Source organism: Girardinichthys multiradiatus, chromosome 7 (assembly GCF_021462225.1).
Source record: "Girardinichthys multiradiatus isolate DD_20200921_A chromosome 7, DD_fGirMul_XY1, whole genome shotgun sequence".
NCBI lineage: Eukaryota > Metazoa > Chordata > Actinopteri > Cyprinodontiformes > Goodeidae > Girardinichthys > Girardinichthys multiradiatus.
Window position 1 is genome coordinate 25706582 of NC_061800.1, and position 25603 is coordinate 25732184.

Sequence of the window (25603 nt, forward strand, 5' to 3'; positions counted from 1 at the left end):
AAGAAGAACTAACGTGTCAAATTAGCTTGAAAGCACAGAAAGAAAATGATTTATTTTCATGGCTTTCTTCCATAACAAGGCAACTGCTGTCATGACTAAATATATCTGGGTTCAGGTGATCACCTATAATAAAATGGTTTCAAATTATAGTCAGATTTAGTATGGCTCGCTCCTGCAGAAATAAACACTTCAATGATACAATTTTATTTTGTTTGAACAAGACCTTTGTGGCGTTGTCAAACTGAAACAACTGTTAGAAAATAAGATCAGCCAACAATAAAAGTTTTATGCAGAACCAAAAAAATTGCTTAATCCTAAAAGAAATCCATATTAGAGACCAGAATCAAAAAGAATTGGACAGAATTGATTTTTAATCAATTTGGCCTTAATTGTATGCTTACAGGTAATAATGCCAACTGCGCTAACCATGTCAATCATCCCACATACTAACATAAGATCCTGAGGATTATTAAAAATGTGTAATCATTGTAACTCTGTAATCACTTTAGCTTTGTTTTGAAATAACAGTCAAGTCATGTTTAACTACAGAGCTGTGTAACACTGACTGTTTACTCTTACACACCAAGGTGATGCAGCCTCTGGCCCTGTTAAAAATCATTAATGACACAGAGGCTGCTTACGCCTTGTTCATAATTACAATGAGTGATTTTTACAATCTAATAAATAACAGCAAATCTGCTTTTTCCCCCTTAAATCCAAAGTTGATCACAAATGTTAAGTCTAAAATTATGTCATAAAAAAACAGATTATTTTGTGATATGACAAACTTCCTTTCTCGAAGGTTTACATTATGAAAAGAAAGCTTAAATGGTCTGTATTTTTAAATAGTAAAGGAAATATGTTGTATGACAACATCACCAGGGTTATGGGCCCTGTTTGCTCCTGTTTATAAAGAGCTGCTTATGTTGGCTTACTGGGTCGCCTCAGATGTATTGGTTCTGGTTATGCTGTTTCTGGATGTTATACACAGACATTTATTGTTTACAGTTCAAATTCAATATTGGCAAATTAGAGCTTTGCAAAATTTGTGAAATTTTCAAACAAAATCCCTCATTGGTGCATTTCTAATTCATATTATTTTTTGGAAATTCTTTGTATTTTTTTTAGATTTCCATTTAACAAGATAGTTATTAAATGCTAAATTTACTTACAACTATCAAAGCTAAATACAGTTAATAATATGTTCTACATGTCTGGGGGGGAAAAAACATAAAAAATGTGCATTGTTTGATTTCAGAGTGTAAGCTGAAAGAAGCTGAGGATGCCACTTACTGCAGAGTGGAGATTCATCAGCGCCATTGGGACAGTTGGGTGTGTTGTCACACACTGTGGTGAGATTGATGCAAACACTGTGACCAGGGCACTGCCACTGCCAACTTGGACATCGGAACGGCGGCGTGGGACAACTTCTTTCATCGCTCATGTCTCTGCAGTCGTTGTCTCCGTCACAAATCCAACTGTGTAAAATGCAGTTTCCATTATCACAGCGGAAGAGCGAGGAAGGGCAGGTCCGGGGAGGGCAGGCGTGGTGTTCATCGCTACCGTCCTGACAGTCTGGATGTCCGTCACATTCCCATGTGGACGGTATACAGCTCCCATCCGACTGACATTGAAACTCACTTTCATGATGGCACATTCCTGGGGGCCTGGTAGCTAAGACAAATCAGGGCACACCACAAATATATGGGTCAAAATTGTTTGACAGGGATAAACTAGGGAAGTCCAAAATCAGCCACAACTTTTGGCCGGAGGTCCAGATCAAGGCTTTTTAAAATGATTGGTATAGGAGTCCTTAACTAAAGGGGATTCTTAATATATGTATTTGGGTTACTGTCTGTGTGTTTGTCAACTGCATCCCCAGCAAGCCATGGAGCCGCATTTTGAGGGATAGATTTTTAAAAATCACAGTCTACTATCGCGTGCAGAGCTTGCAGAACTGCATTATAGACCATTTACAATGTCTTGTTGATCATATGAGTCGGGATTTTTCCCTAACAATCTAAGCATTTTTCATGCTTTAAAATTACATTCATAGTAAAAAATGTGATTATATTGGTTGCTTCAACCCCCTGTCTCTCTATGTTATGTGATCCATTCTCCCACTCAGAAATCCTCAGCTGGCTAGAAGAGGTGTGCAGCAGAAAGCAGCTGAAACACTTGTAATTCAGTTTTTTGATGCTTAAACCAAAACACCAATTTAATGAAGCAATGAAACATCTTTTTGTTTAAGTTTTGTGTGCACATGATTAACTGGAACAGCACGGAAAAACAAATCATATCAAAACAGATAATAAACATGTTAATTTTAGGCTAACATCCGTTAGCTCCATTTTAAAACTTTACAATCACAACATTAATGAAAACCACCCAATATTCATGAGATGTAGAGTGATTCTGCATACATACTTATGATATGAAGCAAAACTGAGTAATACCTCAGCGGGGTACATTAGGACCACTGGCAGTATAAAATATACTTACGACAGTTTTGCTCATCAGAGCGATCGCTGCAATCAAAGACACCATCACAGCGGTAGAAGGAGTTTATGCACTGGTGACCGCTGCTACACTTGAACTCATTCACAGTGCAGTTGTAGACTGAAAAATCCAGAAGAGTATATCAGTGCTAATAATTCATTTACCTGTAGTTGTATAAAACAACTGATAAAAACAATAAAGTAACAAATGACTGGACAGCTTAATGAACAAAATGTATGTTTAAGTGACAAAGATAAACCTGCTCAAATGCACACTGATGCTGAAAATTCAATTCAATTCAAAAACACTTTATTAATCCCAAAGGGAAATTAAATAATGAGATATTTGATTTGCTTTAAGTTAGTACAAAACATGATCAGCTACTCACTGCATCCCTGTTCATCTGCTCCATCCACACAGTCTCTGTCTCCGTCACAAACGTAGTTAGGGTCAATACAACGGTGGTCGGGACACTGAAACTGACCTGGGTGGCACGTACCACCCAGATCTGAATAACAAATATAGTAAGATATGAATGTTAGCCCCCTAAGAGGCCTTTATTAACTTTCGTTTTATAAGGCATGGTATCATAATCTGAATAGTGGTAAATTTCTACCCCTAGGTTCAGTGTTAATTTGTGACATAAATCACTTAAGACACTCTTTCCTTATTAGAATGTTAGGTTCCTTTGAACAAAGTGAAGTTTTAAAAAGCACATTACCAAATTCTAGATTACATAATAATTAAAAAGAGATATCGTCTTACCATTTTCATTGTTTGGGTTTCAGAACTGATAATATATATAATATACAGTATATTTGTGGAGTTGCACAATTATTTGTCTGATGTTTCGGCTGATCTTTCTTTAGATTTGATCACGATGTAACACATGGAAGCAAAAACTAGGAGTGTTTGGGATGTTCACATAAACCTTCCAGACGCTCTCATCAACCTAAAAATCATATTGCTTCAATTTCATTTATTCATTTGGGGTGCCAATAATTATATATTATTCCAAGCTACATTTCTTTAAAGAAACACTGGATTTAGTGTATTATTACGCTGCTGCAGCAAAAGAATGAATTTAAGTATTTCTACACATGCTTAACAGGGGTGCCAAAAACTGTGATGGGAGCTTTTGAAGACACTCACAGCAGTCGGTTTCATCAGATCCATCCCCGCAGTCGTTATCTGTATCACAGCGCCAGCTGTGGGGGATGCATCGATGGTTGGCGCATGTGAACTGATTTGCAGGGCACGTTCCAGGCACCTGTGTGGGACAGCTGATCTCATCGCTGTTATCAAAGCAGTCATTGTGCCCATCGCAGCGCCACCCTGCTGGCACACAACGCTGATTGGCACAGGTGAAGGCCAAGGGGGAACAAGTAGTGTCTAGCAGACAAAAGATGATCTTTAATACATAACCTATAAACATTGCCTAAGCAAACCCAAAAATGATGCCAAAAGATTTTAATTAGTCAGATTACTATTAATTCCACAATGGAGTTCGTCAGTGTTGTCATGGCAGTCATCAACACCGTCACATCTGTAGCTGTTTGGGACACATTTGCCGTTGCCACAGGAGAAAGAGTTGGCTCCACACTGCATTGTTGGGGGCTCGTTGGAAGGGTCCTCGACACACGTCTGTTGGTTTGGCGACAGCTTCATGCCATACGGGCAGCCACACACTCTCAGAGAGTCTGGAGCTGGGAAGCAGAAGTGGCTGCAGTCTCCATTAGGATTTGTCTGCCTGTTGCAGAGGTTGGAACCTGAGAAGGGGGAGTGAAGGGTAATTACCAGGAATATGACAGATGAGAGCGAGCTGAAGCCATGTATGAGCAAGAAAGTCAGAGGAACAGAGAATGAAGCTACTGACCAATCTGAGAGTTGGAGTTGAAAGACTTGACATGCATGATGTGGCTGATTCCTCTTCTAATCACAACCATCTCCCCACCATCAGTCTTGCGCACACGTACAATGCCACCCAGGCGCCAGTCGGTGAAATATGCGTAGCCTTTATGTGAAAGAAGCCGCAGGGCATAAACATCACTGTATCTTTCGTCACATACTGCGACAAGCAATTGCTTCTTTGACGTAAAGTTAAAGAAAAAACATTCAATACATTAGATGTAAAGAACTTACTTTCAAATATGGTAAGGCCAAACGGATGGGAGATCTGGGTTATGCGGTCCAAAGAAAGCCTGTTTTGTCCATTAAAGTTGCTGTGCTCAATCTTGTCAAAGAAGGCATCTACCCAATACAGACGCATTGAGCTGAGCAGTGATCAAAACAGAGAGGTGGAAGGGTATAATAAACACTTTAATGCAACTACCATAGGAGGATGGACATTTATTTAAAATAATTTATATCTAAAACCGTTAGAGATTCACAGAAAAATCACATGGTGACCAGAATCAACCTATGTTAACTTGACTGGCTCTGTTTCCATGATGGTCCGGTCAGAAACGAAAATCCAACATTTTCTAATCAGTAAACAAACTACGCATAACCTCTATCAGGTCACGGCAACACTCTTCGGTGCAGCAGTTGTGACTGCAGAAAGAAGACGTAGCGGTTGTCAGTTTCAGTGATATTTTTAGACATCATTGTCTGACTGAACACAATAGCTGTAAGAAGCTAGACAATAATCTGTATTTTATAGTATCAGCTGTTCATTCAGTTATGTTTAGTATGTATGATTTAGGACTACTACACAGTTAAGCTATTTGTGCTAGTCACTGAGATGAGATATCAGATGCTAAAGAAAGTCTATAATGTTAAGTCTACAATCATGTTGTTTTATTCAGAAATATTAGCAATATCCTCTTAAACTCTAGGACTTTGTAACAAAGACTTTCTGTACCTTATAAATAATTACAGATCAGTTATAAAAGAAACAAAACAGCTTCATAAAGCTCCTGTATAGTTGCAATACATTAGTGAATGATGTTTCAAGTAGAAAATGGACAATTATCATATCGTTTAAAAAAATAGTAAAAAAAAATGTTATTATGTAATGTTATTAAATTCTGATGATGTTTGCAAACACTAAAAACTGATATTATGATCAGGATTGTAGCCTTTTGTGTACAAATATTTTTTTTGCTGTTGGATCAATAATAGAATTGATGAACGCCGGATTTATGATTCAAAATATTATTGGATGCAATTATTGTGTACTGTTTAGCTGCACATCTACAATACTGGACGGATCTGCTATGGTAAAGTACCCTTTTTGAAAATGGGTTAGCTTTAATGTTAAAGTGTTTGTTTTAGTGAGGCTCTGACTGTATGCCGTGACAGATTTATAGCCATGTTTTTTTAAATACTTTGTGATGTTACTTTTGACATCGTAATATTTAAAACTAAATATTGTGATCACCATTAATGCCTGCCAATCAAATTAGGAATCTATCACATCACAATAAATTAGCTTTTTCCTCTAAAATAACACTTTGGACACTGCTGCTACTTATTTTAAAGAAATCTTGTGCATATCTAACAACAATAATGTATTTTCTTTTAGCAAGGCTGAAAACTAAGACAAAAATATATTGTAAGACTGTTTTCCTGGGCACATGGATGTAAGACATTTGGCTCACCTCCAGTCAATTGCTAATCCATTTGGCCAGCCCAGGGTAGTGTTTACAATAGACATGGCATGTGACCCGTCACCCCAAGCCCTCATAATCTTTGCAGGACGGTACCAATCAGTCCAAAAGATATACCTGGTGAAGCAAAATGAATAAAAAAACATAATTGCATGTTTAATTAAAAAGCTCCTGAATACTAATAGACATCTACCTGTGGTATTTATATAAAGGGTTGCCTTTGACATGTCTGCAATTTAGAGTGTTTCCATTTAAGCTAGCATCTTAGTGGTAACTACAATACTGGCCTTTATACTGAGATAATCTTAGCTGTCGAGCACAGAGGCCTTATGACTTTGAGACTATAGGAAATAAGTGCTTGTTCTAAATTATATTTTATTAGCTGGTGGCTTCTCAGTAAATAGCTTATGAAAAGGTGAGCAGCTTTTACAGTATGTAACTGAGCCTGAAAAGTCTGATTTTGTAGATATATCTGTATCCTTGAAGGTAAAATAAGCATTATTTTGATGCAAGTGTAATACATGTGGATCAGTCAGCAGACATTGGTTGTAAAATGGCTAAAAAACATTCAAGGTCATGCATGTCCAGGCAGCCATTTGACTGGAGCAAAGGCTTTAAAGGCAAAGAAAAAATTTAATCTAGACAAATAATAAAAATGCAGTTTTACTTTTTGCCTTGTTTGTCAACTTAGCATTACAACATTCTTACACAGCTGGGGATGATAGATAATAGACATATCTGCTTCTGGGAACAACATTACCAACATTTCAGGAAATGTTTTCCAAGTTCATTTTGATTTACCCAATCAGAGGATGCACCACGATGGCCCTAGGGTTGTTCAGGTTACGTATAATGGCCCTCCTGGACTTATCGGTGAGCCTCAGGACAGATATACTCCTGTATCGAGGGTCCGTCCAGTAGAGGTTTTTCGAAATCCAGTCGTAAGCCAGGTCCTCCACTCCCTCCACTCTGTTGGCTGCCAGTATCTCCCTGCCTGTACAGATCAAAGTAGTCAGACCACTGTTTTACTCAGAGATTAAAGAGGAACACATTTATATAAATAGTCTGTCAGTTTGCATTTTCCTCTAGGGGCCTGGACAGAAGAAACTAGAGCAACTCTAAAAACAACTGCTGATCAGAGCAGTGGTGTTTCTGCTGTTGTCTCTATACACATGACCAATGGGCATGGCTGTTTCTTAAGCTTGGGGAATAACTTTTTTAATTAAATATTCAAAATGCTTGGTAAAGTGCTATAGATAATTCCTTTTCTATCTGGCCTCAACATGATACTCCCTGAACTCCCTAAATAGGTCTGAGTGAACAGCATGGTACAGCAGAACAGGTAGATTGCATATGCTGAAAGTTTTATAATCCACAATTTTTTGTCTTGTTTTTTTTATATCATGATTTTAGCTCAATAAAGCAAAAAATATATTCACCTGTTCCATCCACCTTCTGTTTGTAAATAATATTTTTTGCAGTGTCAGAGAAAAAGATAGCATCATCTTCAGCACTAAAATCTACTCCGACAAAGTAGGAGGGCGATCCGGTGACGGGCAGGATGATGTCCTCCTGGGAGGAGAGGTTAAAGGGGATTCCTCTCACAGCCAGCTGGCTGGAGAACAGCAAAAACTGCCTCACAGCTGTAAGAAAGACAACAGAAGAATGCATGAGCCAAAGCAGATATTTATGCCAAAGACAGTGAGCTTTGCAAAAAAGCAAGTTTAAAGAAAAGGGATTAAGAGAGAAATCTTTACTTACCTAAACACCGTTTGCCATCAGCATGCAGATCATAGCCAATGCGACATTTGCAGCGATAACCAAGCCCTCCATTGTCACTCCTGTGACTCAGGACACAGATCTGCTCACATCCACCTCTGTCCACACTGCATGGGTTTGGCACTAGAAAAACAGGGGAAAGAAATCCAATATACTAGAAAATAAAATATTATGCAATATATTCCTTTACAAAATGTACTAGTTCTTAAATCTCCCAGTAAAAAAAAAGCCATTTTAAGAGGTGGTAAAGAACTAAAGATATGTTGAGATATCTGCTGCTGATCGGAATTGGATGATTTTCAGCTCGACTGGCCCTGACCAGAGTCCTGTCGGTCACAAATTCAAAAAAACAATCTTCTTACATTCGGTGAATGTATCATTAATAGCAACTACAAGGTGGTGCAGACAACGACACTCTTCAGTATGGAAGCTGTTGCTGAGGGAAGAAGATTCAGGGTTAGCTATTTTCAGTATTACTAAGGTATTTAAAAAATAAGAGACACACACAAGAGATGTTTAAGAAGTTATTTAAAAGCAAAACTATAGGGATTACGGCTTCTATAACAACATTTTTAACACAAAAAGGAGCTGTCTTCCCTCGGAAAACAATTTGTGTCCCTTCGGGAACGTTTTGTTGAATTTATGAAGGGGCCAATCGACCGAGCAGATACTGACTGACAATAAAGCCAGAGGAAGTACAAAGATGCAACAAGATATTTAAAAACAAACAGTATTTGCAGTTCATTCAGGCTGTAAGAAAGCGAGAGAAAAAGCACGATGTTCAGCAGATAACAAGAAGGCTGAACCTATTACAGAAAGGTTTATCTGTTTTAACACACTGGATTTGGAAATGTTAGCAGTCTTTTTGAAATCTCAGTTACAGGGTCTACATTCAATAGCAAACAGAGTGGAGACTGCTGTTAACATTTAGTAAAGCTAACCTCAGTAACTGTGCTAATCGCTGATGCTAAAGACAATAAAAAATGTCAATTGCAAATCATTTTGTCTTTGTTTTTGAAATAGTAAAGCTCTGTTTCACAGTGACTGCTCCCTCACTCGCATTTTGATGTTGACTGCCAATCTAAACAATTACTGACCACTCACAGTAAGCCTAGAAAGACACATTTTTAAGGCAGTCAAATAGGGCTTCAAGATATCAGAAAACAAGCAATTGCAATATTATTGTCCAATACGGCATTGACTGTGTTGATGTGTTTAACCCAAATTTCCCTCCCTGTTCTATTCCTTTTCTATCATCATGATATTCCCACTCGCTGTGAGGTTCAGTGTCAATACAAAGATTTTCTACACATGCAATACAATACAAAAATCTGTGGGCATCCATCCATCCATCCATTCATCCATCATCCATCCATCCATCCATCCATCCATCCATCCATCCATCCATCCATCCATCCAGCCAGCCATCCATCCAGCCATCCATCCAACCATCCATCTTCAGTTTATTCGAGATTGGATCACTGGCACCTGTGGTCCACCTATCCAACTCCCATCCTACCATCACTTGTTACAAACAGCTACAAACTTCTCCAGCGAACAGAACCACATCATCCGCAAAAAGAAAAGATGAGGTTCCCTAAACCAGACACCGTCTTTTCCAATACTTTACCTTGATATCCTGTCCATTAACTCCACAAACCTTATATTCCTCCTGAATATAAGGTTTGACAATCAGTTGAAACCTTTTCTTCAACACCCCAAGGTAAGATTTCCCAGTGAGGCTGTGAAGTGTGGTCCCTCTATTGGCATGGAGTGAACCCCATATGAAAGAGCCTTCATAGCATATAGGCAGTTATTGGAGATTGCAGTAATGTACATATTCACAGCATGTTACAAAGATTATTGTGATTCAATAAGTTCTGTAGCTCTACTGTTAATTATACTTTCTGATGAGAAATTGGATCTCTAGCAATCTACAGGCAAGGGGCAGGATATACCCTGGACAGGTCGCCAGTCCATCGCAGAGACACACAACCGTGCACTCACACCATTCATACTTAAGGGCAATAGAGAGAGAGTTTTTGAACTGTGGGAAGAAGCCAGAGTGCCCAGAGAGAACCCAATCATGCACGGGGAGAACATGCAAACTCCATGCAGAAAGACCCCCGGACAGGAGTCATACCCATGACCTTCTTGTTACAAGGCAACAGTGCTAACCACTGCAGCATGCAGCTTTACAAAGAAATTGGCCACAGATCTCTGATCAGTGCATCTCTTTTAAGAACTGTAAGGTGATCATGTTTCCGACAGGCTTACCTTGTGGTTGCTTTAGCTGATGTATCACTGCTACTCCGTGTGGGGTGTTAGATGTAGTGTAAATCACATGTGGATTGCTGTCAGCAAACTTGTTTGCTTTTATCACGGCCATCCTGGTCCAGTCCGTGAAATAGACATTGTGCTCAAACAAACTGATGCCAAAAGGATGTGGGACCAAAGCCCCCCCATGAACAACAGTTTTTCTGTCAGAACAAAAATGCAAAGACAGTTACTATCTAGAAATAAAAAGCACAAATCTAACTCCTTCTGAATCTCACATAACCTTTAGAGGTATAAAACATAAACTACCTATGCAGACCATCATAGGTTGCAGTTTCAATATAATCATAGCGACTGTCAACCCAGTAGATGCGCTTGGCTTCTATGTCGAGTGTGATTCCAGCAGGCCAACCGAGTTTGCTCCCAATAATCCCATAGCGATTGGTACCATCCATGAAGGCCCGCTCAAGGCCTGGCTGTCCGTTTGCTGACTCCCAGTCTGAGAAGAACATATACCTAAAAAAATGAGAGAAGTTTATTAAGGTCTTAGTTTACAATCAGGTGGAAACTCCGCTGCACAGTCCACTTTGCAAACATATGCCTGACCTAAAGAAGTAATATCAGAGGACTTCACTTTTTTAATTAGGAATCCAGAGGGACAATGAGTCTCCAAGTGGGTGGCAGGGCATCCACCAAAGAGCTGTGTAATGATTTGAGATAAGCAGTTCCTCTGGAGCCACCTGGCTGTCCCTCTCCCTTGAACTACACTATAGGATTACAATGAGGGTCATCACTTACATTGCTCCTCACTAATCTCCCTATGGCAATCTGTTAATCTCAAGCATCCCACCCCCGTCATTCCATGCCAGTGGAGCACAGCAGACTGTGGGGCCTGGAGCTGGCTGGATTAATTAAACGATGAAGAAGGGGACATACGCTTACCCGACAGTGGGGTCCACCGCCAGTCCTCTAGGGTTTCCGAGGTTTTCAGTGATGAGCGTAACCCGGTTACTTCCATCCAAGTCCACCATGTCAATCCTGTTGACGCTGGCCTCCACCACATACAGTTTATTGTTCACCCAGTCCACCGCCAGATTCTCAGGGTAGTCAACTGATACATTTAAAACCACCTTCACGTTGGAACCATCCATATGGACAGAAAACACCTGTACATGAAAGATGCCATTATGGTCAGCTTATTAGTCCGTTGGTTGCAGCTTCTAATCAGATCTAAAGAAAATGATCGAAGTTTAAACCTACAATAGATGTCTTAAGTAGAAACAGTCAAGTACAGGTTTAGATTTTACTGTTATTGGTTCTTAAAAAAGCAAACCAAATTAATTGCCTGTAATAATAAAAAATAATAATAAACTTTTAACTGTCTGACTGTTAAAAGCAGTTAAAGTATTGGAGTGACCGCTGTTTGCTGTGACTGACAATGGCCCCTCTCCCCAGCCATTCCTGTGAACTGCTTGTCAGCTGGCTGAAATAGGACTGGTATACTTTCCTCATGCTTACAAGAGAGAGAAATATGGATGTTTGGAAATACTTCTGGGGGCAAAAAACAACCCTGAAAATCGTAGTATAGAAACTTAAAGAGCCCTTCAACAGTTTCATGAAGCTGGTTTTATACTGCAGTTGGCATAACACAAATGGCATGTCTGTCTGCTGGCTATAGGTTCTACCCAGGCAGACAGCCCAACCAAACACCCAGCTGCTATCAGAGCAGAATGGATCAAATATTATGCGCAATCAGCACTGGAAATCTCCTATGAAGCTTTGCAGGTGTTTATTTTATATTTCTGATTTAGTCTTCTAATAAAAATTTAAATAACAATAACCAGATGCTATAGATTGTAATTTTCCCTGTAATAATGTTGTATTTTATTCTTATTATTATTGTGTGATGGCAATGTTGTAATTGCATAATTGTAAAATAGATTCATATAATAATAATAATAGTGTTTTATTATTATTATTGTGAAGTAGAAATAATACTTCTAATACTAAAAAATTTTTGTTTTTGTTTTTAATAAGATCATGGTCATGGTGGCGCAGTTGGTAGCACTGTTCCCTTGCGGCAAAGAGGTCCTGGGTTCGACTCCTGGCCAGGGGTCTTTCTGCATGGAGTTTGCATGTTCTCCCCGTGCATGCGTGGGTTCTCACCAGGTTCTCGGCTTCCTCCCACAGTCCAAAGACATGAGTGTTAGGTTAATTGGTCTCTCTAAATTGCCCTTAGGTGTATGAATGAGTTTGTGCATGGTTGTTTGTGTTGCCCTGCGATGGACTGGTGACCTGTCCCGGGTGAACCCCGCCTCCTGCCCATAGACTGCTGGAGATAGGCACCAGCTTCCCCGCGGCCCACTATGGAAGAAGCGGTATAGAAAATGACTGACTGACATTTTATTATGATTTTTGCAGCTGTAGGAATTATTGTTTTCAAATTTTATGATAACAATTAGATCATTGTCAACCAGTTTCTTTTAGTTTTGATCTACATTCTTACTGTGATTTTACTTACTCAAGGTTATAATATTGTGAGAATCTCTCATTAACCCATGTCTAACGCAAACGGCAACTTTTGAGTAAAACGCTTGAGCAGAAATTTTGGTGACTATAATAAAATATTTTATTTAATAAGGACAAGGAAAACAGGCATGCACATTACAATATGTAACTTGTAGCTTGTGATGTGTATCTTTAAGATAAGCTGCAGGTTTAAAAATGACAAAAACCTCACTAGAAATAGCATAAACACTAAGGTGGTCACTTCTGAACCTGCTACTGTACCACTGTGATGGAATCACTTGCTTAGTCTGCAATCCTTGGCACTATGCAGCTGGCTGAGAGGGAGTGCTTTTAGCCACTCTGCTTTTTTTGAAACCAGAGCCGGACATCTAAAAAGCAGGATTTTCGACTGACCTGTTTAAAGAGAAACCAAAGACGTGGAAATAGCCTGGTAGTTTAACCTTTCCGGTTCCATTCACATGCCCTGTTTTTGCTCTCCCTACTTTTAATCTGACATCCTGCCATTGGCATGGCAATAATGAAGAGATGCCCAGTCAGAGGTATGTTCCAGCCTTTCAGCCAAGCCATAGTAGCTTGAACCAATAAGTAGCCCAGACTTAGCCTGAACAAAGCCCTTTTAGCTTGCAAAAGTATGCTTATAAATGGACAGCACCAATGAAAATGAATACAGCATGATTAGTTCTGATAAGATTAAGTTACAAAAATTAGGCCTTGGTATGTGAACATCATACGAGCCTATCAGACAGGTTCCAAGATTAAACCATTTGGATTATATTACATATCTGTTTCCCGTCTTTATGAGCCAGCCGCCATGGGGCAACTTGCTATTCCCTTATTATAGTATCAACATTGCTGATATTTTAAAAGATAATTAAAATAATTTGGTCTTGGCTTCAGGCAAGCTAAGTCAATAATTAAAAAAAACAAACAAACAAAAACGGCCAACTTAGTACAAAATGTTAAACTGGCGAGGAAGTGAAATGACTGATATAGCAGGAATAAATAAAGAAAACAGAAAGGAAAAAGCACCTTATTTTGGATAGTATCCGTCCAGAAGATCATACGGAGATTATAGTGGAAGTCCACCCCCACAGCAATCCCTCTGTTCTGTGAATTAACCAAAGTGCGCAGACTGTGGCCATGGATGTCACCTATTACCAGATCCCTGCCATTAGAAAAAACTAGGGAAGGAACTCCAGCTGCAGTGGAAAAAGGATACATAAGAAGACAAAACTCAGCATGAATAAACTGATAACAATCCTTGCTGAAATATCTGAATGTTATCAGATTCCTAACTCAGACTAAAAAAAAGCAGAAACTCAGTATTATTAGAACCATCTCTTACCAATGCTACATTTAGAGAGGTCACTGTTTTAGTAAAAACACTCTTTCTGTGTGTGATAAAGCCAAGAGACTTACTAAAGCAGCATTTAACATGCAACAATGCACCAGAAAGAAAAGCAAGCATTCCAGGTAGAGGAAAAAAAGTAGGGTAAGGGCTATGCCAAAGGACTTCATCTGGATGGATCGCTAACACACTCCTAAACTGAACATAACATTTATTAGACAGGTTGTGAAAGTGCCACTTACTCGATATGTCTGCTCTACAGTATCGATGTTGCTCCAAAGTATAGCCCTCCCGACAGCTGCAGCGATGGGAGCCTAACCGGTCCTCACACAGCTGATCACAGACGCCCCACATGGAGCAGTCATTGAAATCTTCAGCGTGAAGGAATAAGAAAACAGGATCAAAAATAAGCACAGTGCAAAACAAGACAGACACACTGACAAGTTTCCAAAGAATAGTGTTTTAGCGTAACAGTGCTTTGCAAAAGTGTCCATATCGTTCAACATTTCCATATTTTGTCACATTACAACCATAAATTATATTGGGAATGAATGTGTTAACTTTCATGTGAAATGTGTGGTTTGCATCTGTATTCGTTTCCACATGATTGACTTTCAATATTTTATAAATATTACCTTTTGCTGCCTCTAACAGGTTTTCTTCTTGTGTTTCCCTGTATTTAACTCCATCTAATCCACTCCAAGTAGCTTTCATGTGCCTGCTGAAGAAACGCATCCCCACACCATGATGCTGCTACTACCATTTTTAACTGTGTGGATGGGGAGTTCAAGGTGATTTGTAGCATTCATTTTCCACCAATTAATTGCATTTTACTTGGAGGCTAAAATTTAAAATTTTGATCTCATCTGACCATAGAGATTCAGTTACTCACTGGTTGACTCTTAAGCACCTTCTGAAGGCAACTGGTCACACTGGATTTAACTTTGGGGAATCAGAGTAAAAGGGGCAGAATACAAATACCCTCCACACCTATTAGGTTTGTATTCTGAAAAAATATAGAAAAGCATATAACAATCTCATTCCCTTTTACAGTTGTGCACAACTTTGTATTGGTGTATCATGAAAGTGAAGCTTGTGGTTGCAACATGACAAAATGGGAAAAATTCAAAGGATATGGACATTTTTACAAGATACTGTAACTGTGTCAGTTACATAAGCCAATAAATTTTTCCTTGCTACTATCCTGTGACTGTGGGCCTTCCCACAAAAATGTGTAAGGCTAATAGACAACCGTCAATATATAGCTGTTGCTTCTGATTATTAACTATAAAAGTAAAGTGGGGGTAAATACCTATACAGGAACGACTATCATTGGTGCTGACAATGTAACCAAGAGGACAGGAACAAGTTCCTCCAAGGGGGGATGTGTGGCAGTGATGCTCACAGCTCAGAGAAGCACACCTCAAGATGCCTGAACAACGGATAAATCAGACTATGGATGGGTATTCTATCTTAGCACTTTCTTTGAGATCATATGAGAAATTTGCAGAAAAGAACAACAACTATGAAAGTACTAACTGCAGTTGTGTCCAGCAGTGGTGTTCGTTTCATCCTCCCCACCAGGACAGTCAGCCTTCCCATCACACAACTTATCCATGGGGATGCACAGCCCAGACGAAGGACAAGGCCACTCCCCTGGGTAACATTCTCGCAGTACACTATCTAAAAAGAATATACACAATCGTCTTTTTAAATATCCATAAAGATAATTATACAAAGTGCTTTAAAGAAGATAAAAACACAGAGAACAAAATAAAAGACACATTAGAAATGATAAAACAACATGCCAAAAAAAACCCTGAAAAATAAATAAAACAATTTTAAAGGATGAGGAACTGAGGTATGAATAATTTGATACTTTTGCAAGAACTGAGGATTAGTGGTTTATTGAGGAAACACCAGACATGAATAAATTTTAAAAACTAAAAAAAGAAGTGTAAAAACCTAAAATACTTACTTAAACTGTTAATACCTAAAATGCCTAACATTTTTGATAACTATAAAAGACACATAAAAAACAATAATTTGAAGATTAAATAATTGCTAAACTTACTAAAAACTCAAATATAAATGAAATAAACATGATTAGTTAATATAATAGTTGCTAAAAATGCTGAAAACAACAAAAGAGTGATTAAAAAAACATTATATGACAATATAAGGACAATATAAGTTGCTCAAATTATTTAGACCCAAAAATGAAAGAAAATCTAATTTGTTAAAACAATACTTAGAAAATTCTGAAAATATTTTTTAAAACCATATTATTGTTAACTAAAATAAAATATAGCATAAAATAGTTTTAAAAAATTATTAACATTATAAAGGTAATGCAAATTATCAGACAAAATGCTGTATAACTATTGAGAATTAAAATTAGCAACTTCTCGAGCATGTCTCGAGAGCATGCTGAATTGTCTCCACAGGAATTCTGATCTCAAGAAAATTGTGACATTGTTACTTTAAACTGATGCACGCTGGAGCTGTGGGGGGGACACGGGGGTTCAGGGGGGTTCTGCAGCCCTTCCTTTAAAAACACGCCAACTTCACAGCCATTTGGGGGATTTCTAAAGCCCCTTTGGGGGGCTGTGCAATCTAGTACCACAAAGAGGCATTTGAATAACACACTTAAAGGAGCGCAGGCACAGCGTCTTGACAAACCAAACCAACCATGGAGACCAAAGATGAATCAGGTTTCCGTAGCTTCAGTTCCTGCCTATTTTGTGGCTATTTAACTTGCTAAATATCCAGGACTTCTGGATCCAAAATCCCAAAGTAACTTAATATATCAGGACTGAATTCCAGCTACTGTATACATACCACAGCCTTTTTCATCAGCATTGTCCTCGCAATCATCCTCTCCATCACAAAGCCAGACTTGGTGGATACAGCGGCCACTGGGACAAGTGAAGTAATTTCCTCTGCAAGCGGGATACGCTGCAGAAAAAATGCCACACTAATGTGTATTTATCCAGGCTAAAAGTGTAGAATTAGTGTTGGTTATTAAAAACAATGCTACAAAGAGACAGGGTCTACATACTGCAGTTTATTTCGTCACTCCGATCTCCACAGTCATCGTCATGATCGCAGACATATCGCTGAGGAACACATAGCCCGTTATGGCATTGGTGGAAGCCAGTATTGCAGTGCTGTGCTAAAGAAAAGAGAACAGAAATGATAAAAGTACTTTCTCTGCTGATGCTTTAGCCATATTGTACTCCATGCATTTTTTAGTAAAATGGATCGCTTACTGCAGTTTGCTTCATCTGAGCCATCACGGCAGTCAAGCAAATGGTCACATCTTTGAGTCCGGTTGTAGCAGGCCCCATTGGCGCACCTCATCTCTGTACACCGAGGGTAATCTGCAAGATTAAACCATCATCAGGTCAGTGTTACGCACTGAAATGAACCTTACAATTGTGCCCTTTATGGTTCTTAACACGTGAAGAGCCTTGAGAATGAGAAGAATATCTAACTAAAAATCAAATGCACTACCATAACAGCAGCAGTTGCCACAGCATTCTTTATGCAATTGTGAGATTACCACAGTTCGTTTGGCTGTGAGACTAGCATGTCGGCACAATAATGGCATAGCAGCTGAACTTCAGCTTGACTAATCCACCAAGGAATCTGCAATCAACCTCTGACAACAAAAAGCATATTGTGGCCCGTTGTGTCAGTCAGCGAGCCTCTTAATCTTAACAAATTGATTAAAATGCCACAGGAGGCCAAGATAAAAAGACATGGAAAAACATCCAGAAGAAGACTTACTGCAGTTTCTCTCATCAGATCCATCTAAGCAGTCTGCCAGGTGGTCACAACGGTATTCTCCTGGGATGCACGCCCCATTGCTGCAGCTGAACTGGCCACTGGTGCATGTCCTGCCAGCTGAGATCCAATCAAAGACTTATTTAGCAACACAACAGATTAATCGAGTACCATACCTTGGAATACCAAAGCAATACCCTTTGGACTTGTTCACATTTTGTCATGTTACAACCACATACCTTTTTGCATTTTGGGGGTATATTATGTATATTATGAAATTTTTGCAAATTCTTTACACTCTTTTGCAAAATACCTCAAACTTGATGGATTACGTCTGTGAACATCATTTTTTAGGTTGTGCCACTGTTTCCTAGTTGGATTTAGTGCTGGACTTTGACTGGGCCATTTAAGACATGATCTGAACCCTTCCTTTGCAACTTTGACTGTGAATATCATCTGCCCTGATCTCAAGTCTTCGCAGTCTCCAACAGGTTTCTTCCTGTACTACCCTGTATTTAGCTCCATCCTTCTTCCTGTAGACTCTGACTACCTCCCTTGTCCTTGTTGAAGAAAATCTTTCCCTCAGGATGATGCCACTACCATGTTTCACCATGGTGATGGCATGTTTGGGCCGGGTAATGTGCGAAGGGTTTAATAAGTAGTAAAAAAGTACAATATTTGTCTCGTGACCAGAGCACCTTCTTGTTTGCTGTGTTCTCTACATGGCTTTCAGTAAAGGTTTTCTTCTTGCCACTTTTGCAATAAGGCCCGATCTATGGCATCACAACTAATAGTTGTTCTGTCAACAGATTTGCCCACTTGAGCTATGGATCTTGCTCCTCGAGTTAAAATGGGTCTCCTTGCTGCTTTTTTGATAAATACTCTCCTTGTCTGGCCTGTTAGTCTCAGCAGAGCCATGTTTTGGTAGGTTTGAGGTTGTGCTCATGAACGATTAAACAATGTTCCGACGGAGCTTCAAACTGGAGATAATGTTCATTAAGAACCTAACCTTGCACCACCTGACCTGTCTGGTGTGTTCCTTTGTCTTCACCAATGTTCTCTAACAAACCTCTGACAACTTTTACTCATCTGGTGGCTTTCGAAGGCAACTTTGTTCACTGGTTTTTATTTATTAAACTATGTATCATTAATATTTCACAGCATAGTGTTGCACTACTTTGTGTTGATCTATCACATAAAATCCTTATAAAAAATAAAATAAAGCCCGTGGTCACACTACTCACGGCAGTGCCTCTCATCTGAGCTATCCTCACAGTCTTCCTCGTTATCGCACACCCATACATCTGGGATGCACTCGCCGTCACTCAGACACTGGAAATGACCGTCATCACATGTTACCTGAGCTGTCAGAATACACACAGATATGTCATTATTTAACCCAGCTGAGAGAGATACATTAGTAGATATCAAGTACCTTTGTTGCATCCTGCTATGTAGCTAAATATTTTAATCCTGTCTAATAAATGGATATGCTTTAACTTACGGCAGTCGTGTTCATCAGAGTCATCGATGCAATCTGATGTCCCATCACAGTGCCAGTCACCAGGTATACATCGACCTGTCCCACAGCGAAACTGCCCCAATTCACATCCTGCACACAGTTACAAAATTCTTACATTTCTACTTCTTCCTTTTCTTTTTACTGCAATTAAAGTTATGTAGTTCAACCAATAAACACCTTAAAATTAGATCAACTGTATTTAATGAGGGTACGTGGGGGAAGGAGAATCATGTCGAAGCATGTTGTTAACAGCATTGACAAGCCACGGAGACAAGCGTGCCAGCCATCCCCCAGACATTTCTACAACCCACACTTCACTCTTCCTCAAGCTTTCTTTTGATGTTCCCACAGAGTGGCATCTGTTGAGATAAGCTACCACCGCTCTACCTTCCCTGATGTTTTCCAGGAGAGATTGATTCAGGCAGCACAGTTCAGAGGCAGAACACTCCATCAGCCCAATCAAAGAGGAATGTGCAATTCTGACGGTCTCTTTGACAGCCTGATTTATGGTGCGTGCTGCCCCTGTCCACTTTGAGATGTTGTTGGAATAAATAGTGGTACTGGGTGGTACCAAAGCCATTTCAGCACACATTCCCCACAGAAAGAATATAGCTGTGTAGGTTTTGGGTCCATAGTCTGTTTATTTCTTGTCTTTTCCAAATTTTTTTTTTATATTTACAATTTGTTGAAACTGATTACTAAATTTGCAAAATATTAGGATTACTCATTTCAACTGAATCAAAGAAGCTGTGTAAAACTGTGAAAATGTTTTCCTGTCCCTAAAGGTTCATTTATCTGAATACCAGAAATAAGCGGGCAAAATCCTGTTTTCCTGATAAATGTTGTGCAAGGGAAGAGTGAGGGGTGGTAAATCCCTTCCACAGCCCTCACCAAGCAAGCAACTAAAATGTCTATTTACCATCTTCCCTGCTCATATTAACCAGCTTAGCACCTGACTGTTCTAATAAATAACTCAGCAAAATAGGTGGCATATATAACTCACTCGGCTGCCACAGTTTATCCTCTCCTGTTAGGTTTAATAATGATAAAACTGTGCAGATCGCCATCAACGGGAGGCTTGTTTCAAGGCAGTGATCCCTGAAACTTTGGCATCATCAAAAGCATCAAAGCAGGTAAAATGGGAAAAAGGATGCATTCAGTTTAGAAATCTGATATTTACCCTGGCACCAACCCTCCAAACACTGAACATCCATGGACATCTTTTTCATGACTATTTGAGCTCAACCAGTCCTTGCCTTTTATTTTCTCCAGACAAATAAGTTCAAATTTGACTCTTTAAGGCTCCTGTCCCATCCATAATCAGCCTTATCAAAGACATTATAAATCAGGCTTTGCTTGTCAACCTGAAGCTCCTTTCAACCCCATTTACACACCTATAGGCATCTTTATGTGGATGTCTTCTCAACTTTCTTCTCCAATTTCACATAGTTTAGAGGAAAGGCAGTTTGATCTATTGATCAATATTCTACAGAAAAAACTGCATTTTAAAGGGCAATTAAAATAACAAAGTTTGATCTTAGGAAAATACAAGAAAAAAACCAAACCATAAAAAATAAGTCATCAAAATCAACGTTTGCAGCGATCAAAAGGTGTGTAGGACCTGTACATGCAGACCCAGGTTGACAGTTTACACCGTGTATGCCAAGGGGAATCCCATCTGCTGGAAGCAATTAAATGCAGGTTCTCGACACTATTACCTCTGGGAAAGGTGGCGGATCCAGCACACTGAAGCTGAAACTTTAAAAAGCTCCATCTAATGTGCAGGATTTTCCTACTTTCTGTGAAGACATCAATCAGGCTTTTTCTGGCTCATACAATATTCTTTGAGACCTGCAGATTCTGATTTTTAATAGTAGCAGTTTTCTTTTTCAGGCAGTTAAAAAAGAAAACATATGCTGCAGTGTTTTTATTTTATTTATTTTTTTTAAGAGACAGTAGTTTTAAATTCTACAGAAAATTAAAGAACTACAAGATTATTATCCAATATATAAATCAAAGCATTTCCTTACCTTTATCTAATTTTTATATGTTTGGACTTTAATTGGTGGGAGTTCTTGACAGAACTTATTAATTGGAAAATAATGTCTGAGGTAGCAATCAATGATGAAGGACTAAAACAAGACTAAATTGTCTATTTTTGATCTCTAGACAATTGTTTGTTGCATTTCTACTTTGTAACTTTTCCTTAATTTTCAAATGTCTGCCTTCGACCTGAAACACTTCCAGCTTGACTATACCAATAAATCTTATAAAAGCTAACAGCAAAGGTGATTGGTGCAAATCTGGAGATTGATAGTCTGAATATGATTGTTAATGATTTCAAGCTATGTCGTTTGTGTAATTTCATGTTTTCCTTTCCCTTAATTAGATACCTCAAGCCACAGCAGGTGAGATTACTGCTCTATTGGTAACTGAAGATAAGAACTTCCTACTATTGGCCAACAAAGGAACGCATTAGAATGAAGCACCCCAACCTTGCTTAAACCCTGCTGGGGAATTAACAATGGAGCGAAAAAGGTGCCAGCTGAGATGCCAGCTTATAACAGGAAATACTATCCAACAACAAAAAACAAAACAGTTTTTTAGGTTAACAGCAGTTATTTGAGCTCACAAGTAATTGTTGCTTAAGTTGAAAACTAAAGCGTAGCACAGGTCTGGTGTTTAAGCATCTTTCTAGGCATGTATAGGGGAACTAAAAGATATTTTCAAGCTTTCATTGATACCGTCTTGTTTAGGCACAGCCGTCGCCTCAGACTAAATGTGTGCGGTGAAAGGTTAGGAGAACGGTTGCTGGCAGCGTGAGACGCAGGACCCGTCCATGCTGTCAGAGCGAAGTGCTGCTGCCTGTTTCATATGGAAATCAATGCAGCAGAATGCCATCAAATGCCAAACAAGTGACTTTGGCTCTCACTAGTAAACTCAAAAGCAGCTAAAAAAAACCTAGGATCTTGGAAGCAAAAGGGAGGCATTAATAGAAAAATAGAGCCAAGGTTTGGTTTGGACCGAGGAATGCTCAACAATTTGGTGCATGCTGTAAAAGAAGAAGGAGTGGAAGGAAAAAAAACATGTAATTTGTTGTCAGAACGCGATTCAGTGGCTACTGTACAAGTTATTTTAGCCCTGGACAGTGAGTGACAGCTTCCCAGAAGTGAGTTAGAAGCTGAACTAAAGTGGACGGGGGGTTGGTGTGGGGGGATGTTGGGTGGTTACAAAAGGATTTGCTCAAACTTTTAGTCAGAAGTATTCCAGTGTCTAGTGAAATGTTACTGTTGTACGAGGGTTTTAGCTTCCGGAAAGAAGGCGCCATGTGCAGGGTTTTATTTATGCATGTGCCGGACTAGAAAAAGCTAAAATGCAAAGGAAAACATTTAGTAGTGTAACGTAAACTCTAACCTGCAGATTTCTAACCTACGAGCGCAAAACACTTGCCAGGAATATTGCATGGTTTAGCGTTTTTCCACATGAATGCATAAAAATGCTCTTACTGTGCGCTTTGGAGCGATTATTAAGATCTTACTGGCAAATGATTAGCAGAGAAAACGAGTTCATTTACTGACTAAACATGTTGAGAGCAGCAAAACAAAAAGAGCAGGATGAAAAAACAAGCACCGTAAAAACTCCTTCAGCACTGTCACATTAGCCATTAAGGCCAGTGTAAGCATTCAGTAGCAGTATCAAGCTCACAGCCTGGATAACGGGCTCCAGAAGGTACAAGAGAAGGAACAATTATCAAACTAAAGGATTTCTGTGGAGGATCAAACAGAGATTAGAGAAAGTACCCTGCCCCCCTCATAGTAAAAAACCATGAAGGAGCACACATTTACTATATCTGACTTACATTATATACCCAAAGCTCAGACCAGATATTTACATACCCATTATTTTCTCACTATCTGACATTAAATCAGACAAAACTTTTTTCTGTTTTAGGTCAGTCAGGATTATACTAACTTTTTCTATTTTGAGAAATGCCACAATAAATAGTGAAATATTTTTTAGAGCAAATTTTATTTTATAGTTAAACATATATTTACATACACTAAGATTACTATACCTTCAAACACACTCACGAAGATGTCATGTCAATGGGAAGCTTCTGACAAGTTAACTCTTGTGCTGCACAATATATTGAATTGCGATTATCATTGCAGTATTAATGTTACCAATATCGCAATTGCAATGGATTGCTTGGATGCCAATTTTGTTGAGATAATATTTTTAAAGTACTATGGCTCAGTTACACCAGTCCTGTAAGGAGGAATGGGTCAAAGTTCCAGCAAACTATTGTGAGAAGTACGTGGAAGGATAAACGTTTGATCAAATTCATTTTAAATTTCATTCAGTTTATTTATATAGCACTTCTTCAAATGGATCCAGGTTATATATAGAACATACAGTCAATTGAATCCAATCATATAGACCGATCTAATACCAGTTACATAGATTCCAAATCAATTTTAGTTATAAAACATTGCGGGCAAGTTAAGATTAACCAGCCAATTTTTAAAAAATTGGAAACTATGCCGATTCATCAAGTGATTGATTTTGAAGCAATCCCTCCCCCTGAACAAGCATGTAGCAAAAGAGGATTGATTGCATTAAGTTGTTAGGTTTGCAGCAGTCCTTCATTGCAAGCATACATATGGTGACTGTGAAAAAAAAAATCTCCTTCCGTAAAATTCCAGGCCAAATATTAAGGATATGTATGTAAACGTCTGAATTTTCTCTCTTTTATTCAGGCATTTAGCAAATAGAAATAATTTTGATCATTTTACCTGACCTGAAACAGAACAGGTTTAGTCTGATTTAATGTCAGACAGTGAGAAAAATGGTTATGTGTCTTTTTTTTATACAGTGTAAGTTAAAATCTAGTTTTGACTGTATTTACTTCAATAGTATAACATAATATTCAGGATCCAGGTTCAAGATGAATATGTTTGCGGTCAAGCACCATACTGTTGAACAGGGTACACTGGATACACTCTTTAGGACACACTTCGGTTCATCATTTACAACAAAATGTTAAGTTAATGATCAATGTGAACATGCTGACAAAGCTACATGATATTCATCACTAATGTTTTAGTTCAGTCATCAGTTTGTTAACTTCAGCTGCCATCAGCAAAATTTCATTTACAAGTTCTGTAACAGCCCACTTTCCAAGGAAATGCCAAGGGAACTAAGTGCCATCACAGATTTCTCTTTACATTTGACATGTCAAATGCTTTTCTGTGAGGAATAAACATTATTTCATTAAAACAAACAGTGCAAGTGGCCCCTTCTCAACTCTGAGCTGTTGCCTCGGTAGAAATGATTCCAGTTTGCAGCAGCTGCAGAGTAATTAGTTGCTTGATTCACACTAAGGAGCTTACATACTAAGGGTTGAGCAAAAAGAAAGCAGATTACAAACTGAGAAGAAGGACCTTGCTGTGCTGCAAATACAACATGACCAAGCATGAGGCTGTCACATATAACGAGTTACTTCTAAGCATTTTCTCACTTTTATATGCAAGACAGAGCAGACATTATTTGATGAAGTTTAGGTGAGCAGAGTGAAAATCTGCGCTAGTGAATGAGATTTGTACCAGCAGCCTCTCAGTCCTCACAGATTGTCTGTAAATCACATGCTCTTTTCTGCTACCTAGCAACAGTAAAGCCCAGGCAAAAGTTCCTCAATCTGCTTGACAGAGGCTTTGTGCCCAACATTTAAACCACAACTAACTAAAACCTTTAGCTCTAAAAGATGGCTGCATTATGTAGATAGATAGATAGATAGATAGATAGATAGATAGATAGATAGATAGATAGATAGATAGATAGATAGATAGATAGATAGATAGATAGATAGATAGATAGATAGATAGATAGATAGATAGATAGATAGATAGATAGATAGATAGATATAGAGTGTGTGTTCATTCCTTTGCTTCGCACTGATGAGCAACAAGTGCACAAAGTGAGTCACATGTAACTGCAGTCCCTCAATGAATCATTCAGCTGTGCACACACACACACACACACACACACACACACACACACATACACACACACACACACACAACTGAAAGTAACAGGAACAGAAGATTTAGGAAGTTTACCTTCAGTATGGCACCACCTCACGGCACACAAGAAGAGGAAAAACAGTTGAAGCAGCGGTGTTCTCCACATTCTGGCTGGCCCGTCCAGCTCCGTGCTGCAGATGGAGGAGCTGTAAGGACTGAGGCTGGG

The 25603-nt window shown here is 38.9% G+C and overlaps 1 protein-coding gene across 1 annotated transcript in view; it reads right to left on the reverse strand.

Moving 5' to 3' along the window:
* The window catches only part of lrp2a (low density lipoprotein receptor-related protein 2a), a 73722-nt gene extending 48119 nt beyond the window's left edge, over positions 1-25603 (reverse strand). The window contains exons 1-25 of the mRNA XM_047370248.1: positions 25474-25603; positions 19337-19444; positions 19077-19196; positions 17836-17952; positions 17316-17426; positions 17105-17218; positions 16885-17001; positions 15583-15726; positions 15356-15475; positions 14286-14414; positions 13725-13894; positions 11109-11332; positions 10476-10682; positions 10167-10369; positions 7872-8012; positions 7550-7753; positions 6912-7104; positions 6102-6227; positions 4642-4772; positions 4376-4513; positions 3987-4268; positions 3652-3891; positions 2888-3007; positions 2503-2619; positions 1294-1674 (exon numbers count right to left, since the gene is read on the reverse strand). Coding sequence (XP_047226204.1) covers positions 1294-1674; positions 2503-2619; positions 2888-3007; positions 3652-3891; positions 3987-4268; positions 4376-4513; positions 4642-4772; positions 6102-6227; positions 6912-7104; positions 7550-7753; positions 7872-8012; positions 10167-10369; positions 10476-10682; positions 11109-11332; positions 13725-13894; positions 14286-14414; positions 15356-15475; positions 15583-15726; positions 16885-17001; positions 17105-17218; positions 17316-17426; positions 17836-17952; positions 19077-19196; positions 19337-19444; positions 25474-25543 — 4027 coding nt within the window. The 5' untranslated portion in view covers positions 25544-25603. The remainder of the gene's footprint in view (positions 1-1293; positions 1675-2502; positions 2620-2887; positions 3008-3651; positions 3892-3986; positions 4269-4375; positions 4514-4641; positions 4773-6101; positions 6228-6911; positions 7105-7549; positions 7754-7871; positions 8013-10166; positions 10370-10475; positions 10683-11108; positions 11333-13724; positions 13895-14285; positions 14415-15355; positions 15476-15582; positions 15727-16884; positions 17002-17104; positions 17219-17315; positions 17427-17835; positions 17953-19076; positions 19197-19336; positions 19445-25473) is intronic.